At 39.7% G+C, this 12,054-nt stretch overlaps 1 protein-coding gene across 5 annotated transcripts in view; it reads right to left on the reverse strand.

The window, feature by feature from the left end:
* The window catches only part of fam13b (family with sequence similarity 13 member B), a 69,211-nt gene that overhangs the window by 37,312 nt on the left and 19,845 nt on the right, over positions 1-12,054 (reverse strand). For all 5 annotated transcript variants that reach the window (XM_013909160.1, XM_013909162.1, XM_013909159.1 and 2 more), the window contains exons 4-6: positions 7,756-7,968; positions 6,145-6,322; positions 4,454-4,598 (exon numbers count right to left, since the gene is read on the reverse strand). In XM_013909160.1, the coding sequence (XP_013764614.1) occupies positions 4,454-4,598; positions 6,145-6,322; positions 7,756-7,968 (536 nt within the window). The remainder of the gene's footprint in view (positions 1-4,453; positions 4,599-6,144; positions 6,323-7,755; positions 7,969-12,054) is intronic.

Genomic DNA, 12,054 nt, shown 5'->3' on the forward strand with positions numbered 1-12,054 from the left:
TGCCTGAGCTAAAACGATACATTATGAACAGGCTTTGGCACAAAACTGCAGTCAGACAGGAACTTGAACAACTGTTCAGTAATGAGACAAACAGTTCATGATGGAGAATAGCATGCGGAATCATAGTAAAACATTTAGTTTTATCTCCTGGCACACACGTCCCGCTGAGGAGACAGAAATATGTGGGTTTGACAAATTTTTGGATTGTACCAGCCTCATATAAGTCAATATTTCTGCTGAAATAATAATTTGCACTTGGTAGTAAGAGCAGTACGGTGGCCCCTAGAGACAAAGCACGTACAATGAGGAACAGAAAGAGTGACAAGGACAGTGAGACAAAAGTGAGTACAAAAAATAAAATAAATTAAGGGGAACATAAATAAACAAAAGTTTGCAAGAGCCAAAATCAAGTTAGCAGTTTCAATCGGTTATAGATATTAACAGTCTTGAGAGCCTTAGTGTTTTTTGATGAGGAGATTGGGTTTCCGGTACGGATCGGGTAGTGACATAGAAGAGTAGTGACGATTTTGATAGTCAACAGTTCATCTGCACATTTTAATATACGTTAGTGAAGATTTTTTTGCTGTCTTAAAACAAACAGCGGTGGATGGAGCAGCTTCAGAGTTCAATTTTCCTCATGTCAGCGTTTGTTGGACTCTGCCAGCATTTTTCCAATAAAGGTTTAAATGGTGATCACAGGAACAGCGCTGCTGTTTTGGATGCAAGTCTCGGTAATGGCTCCTCCTCTTTTCTTTTCGCGGTGTGTAAACAGAGTCCGCACTACACGTTAAACTGTGCCAGCATCATCATCACTGCTGCTGCTGTTGTGTCATCAGGGTTTTTGTTTAAAACTGTGTGGGCTTAATGTTGTTAAACTTTTTATTCTGCTCCTAAATCTGTTGGTACTGCAGGTCTGCTTTAAGTCGCAAAGCGCTCACGTTCCTACGGTGACAACGGCACAAAAGCAGTCAAAGAAAGGAATTTGTATCGAGAATTTTTTGTAAGAGAATTCTATGAATTACTCCATGAATCGTTGCAGCTCTGCATTAAACAGAAATGACACCTGGTGCAATTAAAGGGTCATACAGCAACGCAGCAGGGAGCAGAAAAGTAATAACAGAAACAACTACCCACATACTAAGTCTTCTCACAAGCTGCCTAACAAATGAATTATAAAACATCTGTTGCTGAAGCCTTAACTTATGTCCACTTCGGGCACAGGGGATGTACAAAGGGATCTGAGGTCTTATTGAGACATGAAACAGAACAATTACGTAACAAGAAAAGAGCTCAAGAGGAAAAGGTCTGAGGTTCAGCAGTCAAATTAACTTCAAGCCTACAAGCCTCATTTAATCTGCAGAAATATCAACTGTGGCCCCACTACGCAAGGCACTGTGCATCACAGATATTATTATTCCGATGGGACAGTGTGCACACTTTTTATGTTTGTAATATTGGTACTGCAGTGTCGCTGTCTGTCTAAAAGCTATGAGTCACAACAGAGCAGCATTTTAGTGCCACAGGATTGTGGTTGATTAGAGCAATAATATATTTTCAAGCTGGTGTGTATCCAAAGAAAATGTGGGCTAAGGAATCAAAACACACTATCAGACAGTCCAGCCAAGCCAAGCTAAGCTGCACCAAAAATGTCACAAGCCATCTCAGTAGAGAATCCAGAATATTTTTCTTTCATATTCCAAGCAGAAACCCTGAAACTAAGAAGTGTGAACTAAAAAACAAACCTTTTATTTGCAACAGCAACAAGCATCAGCGTACTCTTGTTGTCACCCAAGTAGAAATTCAACTGACTCCGATTGTGCGATAAACAAGCTAAAATCCATCTTTATATTCATCTTTGTCAGACCTATTCCCACCTTGCTGTGCTCCAAAGTTGAGCACAAACACACCATAAAAACAACACCTGCCTTCCACCTTTCTCCGCTCATTATTGTTCATGTACTTCTCTGTTACGCTGCTTTTACAATGTCTCTCCATTTCTTAGGATGAATTGGCTCCTTTTATGTGTGCTAGCTAGGCTCGACCAAGCATTTTCAACTTACTCTTTAGTTTGTAACCAGGCTTGATTCAAGGTCTCCTGTGTGAAAGCAGGTGTGTGTGGGAGATAATCCCCTTCATGAGAGTCATCCCCGGTGTAGAGCAGGGACTGGAGGTGTGAGTTACATGGTTACATCATCCTCCTCCCCTGTCTCACCACCTCTACCTCCCTCCCTCTCTCCTTCCCTTCAGTTATTCCTCTTTTGTCTCTGCACTCTTGTCATTTCTCCCCTATCTTCCTGGCTGCTTTCTCTCCCCCTCCTTCTTCAAACCACCCACTTTTTTGCCCTCTCTATTACATAAGACACATGGATCAGTGCACAGACATGTCTTTACAGATTTGCTTCTGTCTTCTCATTCTTCATCTGCTCTCACCTCCTCCATTGTGTCTCTTAGATTATAGTCTCATTCATCTGACAAATCAGACAATAAAACCGAGGTCAACAGCTAACAGAGGGAATGATATGACGTTGCTTGAAAGAACTTGTGCTTTATGTTGTTGTTGTTTAGAGCGCAATTACAATCTAATTAGTTGTCTTTCGCAAGGCAAAGGCTTTAAACTTTTCCTTGAATAAAAGGAAGGATTTGGCAGATAATAACTCCAAGGACTCAATATTACGAGGCAAGTGGAAGCAAAGTCTGCAGTAGTTCGGTTAAGAGCACACTAACTGTGTGAAGCGAAGAATAAAAGATAGGGAGAGGGGAGCAAACAAAGCAAGCAGCTGAAAGGTTTTGAATAGGTGACACAATGTAGATATATAGCAAAGTTTCTCTTTTTCTTTTTGTGGTCATACTTTCACAATGACAGGCTGCCCTTTCACTCCAACATTTTTAGGCTATCTTTAAAGAGTCCCTGCTGTGGCAAACAACGTACTCTGAAATTAAAGTAGCACAGCATTTGAGATACTGATCAAGGGTTGCCTCTTTATTGTTGTATTTTTGTTATCGCACAAAAGCACAAGGGTACTGTAAAGTTAAAAGTTAACTACGCCTTTCTTTGTACTGTGCACGACAGCAAAGAGAACGAGCTGTTAGAAAGCGGAGGAAAATGTTTGGTTTAGGCTCAGGTGTTTCTATAAAACTACATTCTTGTAATGCTCTGTGTAAAGTATGCAGGGGTGTGCCATGGTCCTTGGGCGGGAACACCAAGATCATTCGGAGAAAAATTTTGTTTACAGAAAAAATGCTGTATTGTTTTCCTTAAACGCCACTGCTTACATTTCAACATTACCAAGAGGAAGTGGGTACAGCTGGTACCAGTGTTATTTACATTTCCTTACAGCAAAACTTCAGCCTGATCTTCTAGCTAATTAATAACTCCAGTTAGACACACTGTAGTTTTTGTACATAACAGGTTTGAATCAGTTAATGTGATGTCTTCTAGATTTCTAATACTGGAGTCAAAATAAAGCAGAATTGTTATTCTCACGTTAGCCTTTAAGGTTGATCATTTATTACATCTAACTTACTGCTGCTGATGCCAACAACAAAATTTAATTATTTATAAAAAAAAAAAAAGACCCCAGCGCAAGACAGAACATGCTTGTTAGATGGAACAATCACTTCAAGCCTTTTTAAATTCTTTTATGCTGTTGGGTGACATTTATAAATTTCATCTTTCGCTTTTCATAAGATGTGACTGCTATCTCTGTGCGTCAGCGCTGAAAAACTTCCCCTCTGACCCTGGCACGGTTAAATGCCACATTTTACAGCCAAATGCCACCAGAGAGGACGAAGAAAACACAAAGAGGAGGAAGACAAAGAGGAATCTAACAGCTTTTGTGAAAGCACGCTTTTGTTCATATGTAACGATTGATGCCAATAAATTAACTGTTTTACAAAAGTTTTATTTTCTGCAAATAACTTGGCAAGAAATTTTAAATTCGTCTTGTTTTTCTATTTGATTGTTTTGTACTTTGTTTTTGTTTGCAGATTTCTAATTATTATATCAGGTTAAAAAGGCATTTACCATCACTCTCTAGATTTAGAGACTGTGTTTGTTTGAGGATAAAAGAAAAGCTACAAAGACCCCTATGGGAGAATGACCGGGATGAACAAAAAATAGATGAAGAAGACTTTATTGATCCCAGGGGGAAAATAATCTGTTACAGCAGGAGGGAAGACATGTGTGGGCTGGAAAGACCAAAAACTGCATTAACGAGTAAGCTTGAAAATAGACGACCTCTCTGTGGACTGTGATAAAATGTTTTGCCACGACAGCACAAACTATATTTACAATATCTTCACCATTCACAGTTATTAATAAATTCAAAAGCATTTGCAAAATCAAGTGTAGAAAATTTGCTATGCTAATTATTGTCATATTATTGGACACCGACAGTACGCAAGGCAGAAACAACAATACTGAGAGGCGTGGTGTAAGAGAGATGGGTCGAACCTGTTCATTGATGGAGCTGTAGTCATTGGTGGTGGAGACATCATCGTCCTCTGAGTCAAACAAGCCCTCCTGATTGTCCAGCAGCTCTGCCAGGACTCTGCTGACAGACTCCTGGTCCCGAAGGTCCTCTCCTTCTGTTGACAGACTGCAGATGGAAAATGACAGAAAAGTTTGAGTTGGCTGCACACTGCTTCCCATGAGATTAATAATACTCCCATGAGAATAAACACCCCTCTTTTTTTAACTTCTGTGTAAACGTGTTCCTGCAAGTGCCAAAAATAAAAACTTCTTTCACTCTTTTAAAAAAAAATAGATATTCAGCTGTCACTCTATTCTGTGGCTTCATTAAATGTGATGTGGTATATGGCTTCAAGAGTTTCCTTCCACGGACTTTACAGCTTTATAATCTGATAATTTGCACTTGATTAATCATTTCCACTGAAGATGTAACAATGAAGCTTTTGAATACAAGCAGCTAGGGATGCACCGATACCGGTATCGGCCTCGATACCACATTTTCTAAAGTACTCCTAAAAGTCCCCCGATACCGAGGACCGATACCACGGTCTGAGACCTGTCTATGTTTGAGCGGCATGTAAGGGGTTAATCACAGGCGCCGAGTGCCCGCCCCCAGGGCCCGGCTGCAGCTCAGAGCGGGGAGAAAGCGAGGCGAGACATATCAGCTGTGTGGAACTATTTCAAAGTGAACGAAGACGCGAAAACAAAGGCGGACTGCAAATTGTGCTCAGCGAAATTGTCCAGAGGAGGCTCTAAAGGTAGCGCATTTAACACAAGTAATTTAATCAAGCACCTAAAATCCCAACACGACAACGAGTAGAAAGAGTTTACCTACGCTTATTAGCACAGAGGAGCATAGCTGATGCTATAGCAGTGGGATGGAAAATAGTTGGGCATTTTAAACATTCCGCCTTAGCCTACTCCCGCCTCGAGGACATTCAGGGACAGCTCAACCAACCAATAAAGAGACTGCAGCAGGACGTACAGACGTGCTGGAACAGCACGTATTACATGCTCCAGTCCATCATTTAGCAAAAGCGAGTGCTGGGCGTGTCCGAGCACGAACTCCCTGACTATCTCACCGCTCACCAATGGGCTCATATGGAGACGACTGTTGCCATCCTCGCCCCCTTTGAGGAACTAACTAAAAAAGGGAGCAGCTACGACGCACTAGCCTCTGATGTCATCCCAGCTGTGACTGTGCTAGTGAGACTTCTAAACAGAGAAACAGACGAACAAATTTAAAATTAAATTTAGTTTTTTTATAATTATTTATTCTGTAATATGTTGCATACAACATGCTTTTCATTTTAAATAAATGTTCTTAATTCCAAACTAGTCCCTTGTTTGTTTGTTTTTTGTTAAATTACAGGACTAAAGCTGTTACCTGCAAATTTAAATCATGTTTTTATTAAGTACTCGGTATCGGTATCGGCGAGTACTGAAATGCAAGTACTCGTACTCATACTCGTTTCCAAAAAAGTGGTATTGGTGCATCCCTACAAGCATCAGGAGTTCTAAAACAAGTAATGTAGTACTGAATATATACTAGTGACATATCCACACCATCCTCATTAAGTTAAAAGTAAACATCTGTAAGATGGAGACGGTAGCTGTGTACAATGATCAAAATTACGATTCGAAATTCTTAAATAACTGCAGAAGAATCTTACTGGAAGATGTCGGGTCCAAAGACGGCGGCCAGCGCTCCGACGTTCCAGCTCTTTTGCTGAAGTGACGCCACGCTAGCCAGGAAGCGGCACAGGAAACGCAACAGACCGTAGTTCAACTGGGGAAGATCCTGAAGCAGATACTTCAAATTTCTACACACCTCTTCTTCGTTGTCGTAATCTAGCAATGTGAAGACGAAAAAACGGATATCATTACTTAAGCCAATATACATTCATTTCTTTGCTTAACCACTTCCGCTTCACCGTCACCGGGGCTGGAGCTCTCATTAGGCGAGAGGCAGGGGACACCCTGGACAGCTCAACAGGTCATCACAAGGCTAAGAGTATTTACACCTATGGCCAATTTAGAATCATCAAACAACGTTAGGTTTTTGATGGACTGTGCAAACCAGCTCCCGGGAGAACCAGCAGGTCGTGCTCGCTATGAAGAAGCACAGCTGGCAAGAGCTCGACCCCACAGACAGGATCTCTTATGTAATTATTTTATTTTTAGTTGAAAAGGGTGTAAGCTCTTATTTCAGAATCACTATTAGAACTTCTGTTGTAGTCTGTGTTGCTTTTAGAGCTTGTTCTCAAAACTAATGATAATGTGGGGTGAATTATGGGTTATCGGGTTCTTCTTGGTCCTTCACAGATAGCCTTAAAAAATCTAATCAAGAGAAACTGCACACACAGATAACATTATGCTCAGTTTCACCTCTGGGAGAGGTGAAACTAGGTGAGACGGAGGGCGACAGAGAGGAAAATGTGCAAAAAAGGCAATCCTTTTTCAAGTGCAGTGGTGCCATTACAGAATATAATACACTGAGAAATAAATGGCATGACAAGGAGTCTCGACAAACACACAGCCAGTCTTCTACTATAATCTGGATGACAGCAACCGGAACAACCATCATTGTGACAAGAGGATTAGAGCAGATTATCTGTGATAAAAACAGAGGGGAAAGAGGACAGGCCAAAGAGCTGAAACAAAAAAGGGAAATGAAACCCATGCCTTTCAATCATCTTTTACCCAAATACACAAAAATCCCTCAAAAATGAAGAATTAATAACCACTGAAAGACAGCAGTTCTCTCTGGGACATTATTAACACAACCTTAGATTTTGAATTTGAGAAGAGTGTGGACAAGCAGAGGCAGAAAGAATGAAGAAAGGAAAAGATAAAGGCTGTGCATCAGCGTAGCAGATATGCAAACATAGAGATAATTCAGGTTCTCGTTATGAAAGAGTTTGTTTCAGCCAGTTTTCCTTACATGCAGACCACCGTACTGTGTACTCGCAGCTTATATAACCAGCATCAGCCTACATGGGCACAGCCTTAACAGCTTAAAACAAAATCAACTTGGATGAAGACCCAGAAATGATGCAGAAGAGTGTGCGCTTGTTTTTATAACAGCTATGGTCAACACTCTTTTCATAGGAAGTACATTTACGGACTGAGCAGAACAAACTCAAAGCTCCAACCGGACTTTAGGAGGACAGGGTGAAAAAGGAGGTTAACTGCATTGTACTGGATAAAAACAGACTGTGGTTGAGTGTAGAAGAAATTCGTAAAATAGCATGAGAAGAGGAAACACAGCCACGGTCACACACCTTGATAGAGCTGTAGTATACGTCCCTGTATAGCCGTTGGGATAACGGGCTCAGGAAGCTCCTGCAAGAACAGTCGGAGCAAACTGACAGCGGACGCCAGATCGGCCTCCTTCTCTAGCTTCACCTCCTCACCACTGTCATAGCGCTGACGCAACCAATCCACTCGCTCTGCATTGCCATTAACCAGGAAGAGCCCCTCAAAGTCCAGGTGACCTAAAGACACACATAGCAGCAGTTATGAATATGTTAATTATCAACTCAAACTACTTCAAAACCATTCATGTTAATATACAGTTCAATTTTCAGTATTTGGTTAACTTGGTTTGCTTATTCATTTTTACCAGGATTTTTTAAAATTATATTTATTATATAACAATCACACCTTTCTCATATTTGCATAATTGTTAAGATAAAGCCCTACTGTGGTTCACAAACAGGTGTTTGCTTGCATGCTTAGGTCTTTAGAGGTCTTGGCAGTAGCTTAGGTGTGGCACACGTTTTTGCAGCTAAAGGTTTGTCAAATTAAGTCCTCTTGTAGAGGTGATCAGGAAGGTATGCCAGGCATTACAGTAGTTTTGCAAGTTATAATACCTACTAGGTGGCAGTCTTGCTTTCTGTAGTTTGCTTTGCTTGCTTTGGAGTAATTTTGCATGCAAGTAAATTTTGTAGTTGATATCAAAAGCAGAGAGAAAGAGAGACACTGGATCCAATCAACGAGCCCATTCACACGCTCATGTCTGTCAGAGAACTCTTTAACAAAATCAGGCATTACAGAGTCCAAAACCGATGTTGTAATAACATGCTTATTGTCAGCTTGTAAAGTGTAACAACCAGGTTTAGCACCAGGAATACTATTATATTGTCATTGGTGTTTTAAAACAGTGAAGATTTATATGCTCCCCCCCCACAGGGCATGTTTTTCTGACAATAATAACTCATAAAGATGCAACAAAATACAGCTTGGTCATGTTAGAGTTTCCAAATTAGGAATTGAAAATTACCAACCTGTAAGGGAAGTCAAAACTAACCGAGTACTGTAATTTTGCTGATGCAGAATGATTCAGATCCTTCACTGTTACACAACTTATATAAGATGAACAAAAGAAAGTACAGTGATGTGTGTGTGTGCGCAAAAACATTTGGTTATGTGGATTCTTCCCTTATCTATCAGAAAAAGCATGACCATACTGTAATATCATTCGCATGTGAGGCAGCATCACATGTGTTTGTGACAGAAAAGATAAACCAAACTGTAAATCTTGTCAAGACTTTTTAGAGGACATTTTTAGAATAACCAACATTTTTCCCCCTTGTTTACCAAACATATCAGTTGATCTTGTAAAACAATATCCTGATGTTATGCACTGCGATGTCACATGAATCTGCTGCAAAAGATTTTTGGTTCTTTTTCTGGATGTGTAACAACTACTTGGTTGCAGCTACCTGACCAACCACTTGTAAGTTGTTGAAGTAGCATGTAAGTTGTAAGTTGTTTATACAAATTTGCCAAAAAATGTACTGAAACATATACAAACAAAAGAAAAGGGGAATATTTGATAAATGCATTAAAAGCAAAGCTCCAAAGAAATACATCGACTGCATGCATTTTCACCTGAAAACATCTGTTTAGTGGTGAGTGTTCTAGATCTGATGACTTATCGCTATCACAAATGTGCGAAAATGATCCGTTTTTGACAACACAACAAATATATGGTGTGGAGAAAAAAAACAAAAAAAAACACACGAAATGCTTCAAACTATATTTAAGTGGTAATGGTTTGATGTGTGGATTACATTTGATTATAGCCTCACTCTCCAGTTTCTTATCTGTTAACAAGCAAGATAATCAACTAAGTCCAAATGATGACAGGAATCCCGTGGGACCTGCTCCCTTTTATATCTCCACAAAGCCGTCTACATGAAGAACACCAGAGGTACACCGAGTGACAGCAGAGTTACACTAAAATAAAATAAAACGGTCTCTCTGTCTTTGCTGATCCATTAAAACACTGGGCATTTGCTCAGACATGCCTCTAATGTTTTCAGCTTTTGGCAACTGTCTTCTATCAAATTGACATTTCACGTCATTTTCCTGCTTCAACTACTACCAGGCATCCCAGAGAGACGGAGGCCTTTTCACTGTCTTAGAAACGTCCTGACAGGCAGCAAGGCACTAATTATTGCACCAGCAGAGACCCTGGAGACTTATTGCATAACCTCATGTAGTCAAAGAGCCCCCAAGTTACACAAATCACCAACCTGCTTCACTGGAAACAATTAGAAGTGGTACTTCATTTCAGCAGTGTTTAAAAAAAGTTCAGTGACAACTCCAGTGCTTTTGGGGATCCAGAAAAAGCGTATTTACTGAACACTTATTTACTTTAACGTGAAAATGTATCCAGCGTGTCCAGCGTCCCATTGACCTGCTTTGTAAGATCTCTATCAAAGATGAATCCTACTTAAATGATCAGGATGCTTCCTGATAATCTTTTTTTATTACTTTAAACCATTTATTGTCTTCTCAGGCAATTCCTTCATTTTATGTGGGATATATTTACAGCTGTGGAATTGCTTTTCAATCTCTAATGATACAAAGTACATCAACTGATCTTTACATGCTCTGCAATTTTTTATCTCATGTGAAGTAATTTTGCACACAGTAAGGGTGACGACATACAAGTGTCTAATTGATATAACAAGGGTCAAACCAACAACATATCTTTAGCATACATAAGACTGTCTGGCTGAGGTTTTAAAGAGCTATAAAACAAGTACTGATAGTGTAATCTAATCAGCACCAATATACAAGCCCAATTCAGATTTGGATAGTTTAAAAAAACAAAAAACAAAACTTGGATCTGGCTAGTGAAACAGTCAGGCATTTTACTTCTCATCTTTCAGACTGAGCTGTCTTAACTGCCAACTTCCTTTTTGTAAGAACATGACAGAAGACTGAAGTTGCTGTTCTGTGATGCTCATACAGAAATGTTCTAGGGAGTTGTAGGAAAATCCAGGGCGAGCGCTTGGTAGGTTACTCTCCTCACTCTCTTCTGTTTTCACAAGTGAGGCTGAAGTTGACAGAAGTGTTATGTAACAGAAGGAAGCCAGCCGTGGAGCTGTCTGCCAGGGCCTTCAGAATTTATCTTATCAAAAACTGGATCCCACAAACAACATATTTTGGTTTTATCATGATGTAAGATACTGTAGCTCAACAAAAGCAGGACTGAAACATCACAGAATCTGATTTAGCTGAACATCCAACATTTTGTACTGAGAAATTGTTTAAATCTTTGGCTCGACGTGTTTAGTTAAATAAGCGGAATGACCTACAGGTGCAACCCCTCGAGTCAAACTACAGCTAAAACGGAATAAAAGGATTTTGACATCAGCCGCAGAGTTCTTTCTACATTAAGTAAACTAACATTAGTGGTAATTATGTAAGATTATGTAATGCCTGTATCCTGCTACAAATTAAACGTTCCATGTAAATATGACTCATAACTTTAACTGAGGGAGATGCAGCAGATCCTTACCAAAAAGAAATGAGGTGAAAGATCTGCTTCAGCCACATGCAAAATTTAAGGCACCTCTTATAATTTAATCACAGAAGATTTAGAGAGGAGCTTTATCCCTACAAGAACTTCTCTGCTTCTTTTGTACACACTGAATGTCTGTAACTAGGCTACGTTCCTCTGGCTATTTTAAGTTCATTTAAGAATTAAGCTACTTTCAGTACTATTAATAATTATTTAGACTCTTTCCCTCTGATTTAATTTCAATAATTACTTCCTCCAAATCATTTCCCTATTACTGGGCTATGTACCAGAGGCCTTTAAGGTGGCAGTGATTAAACCATTACTTAAAAAGCTGTCACTTAACCTAGCTGTCTTAGCTAATTATAGGCTATATTAAAGGCTAATAATCACCAACCTTATTGTTATCTCAAAAATTCTAGAAAGCGTAGTTTTAAAACAGCTAACAGAATATCGGAAGAAGAATTGTTTATTTGTAGAGGTACAGAAACAGAATTAGTGAAGGTTACAAATGATCTTCTTATGGTCGATGACAGTGGACTCATCTCTGTGCATGTCCTGCTAGACCTCAGTGCAGCATTCGATTATTAATTATTAGCAATTAGAGCATGTTAAAGGTACTGCAGTGATTTGAGTCTCTCTAATAAACTTCAATTTGTTAATGTTAATGGAGAGTCTTCTTCACTAGGGACGGGTACCGGTATCGGTTCTGACATAAAGAGTAGTAACCAGACTGAAAAGCAGCGCACATTTCGGTGCTTTTTTT

Source organism: Pundamilia nyererei, unplaced genomic scaffold, assembly GCF_000239375.1.
Source record: "Pundamilia nyererei isolate P.nyererei 1_Seehausen unplaced genomic scaffold, PunNye1.0 scaffold00020, whole genome shotgun sequence".
Classification (NCBI taxonomy): domain Eukaryota; kingdom Metazoa; phylum Chordata; class Actinopteri; order Cichliformes; family Cichlidae; genus Pundamilia; species Pundamilia nyererei.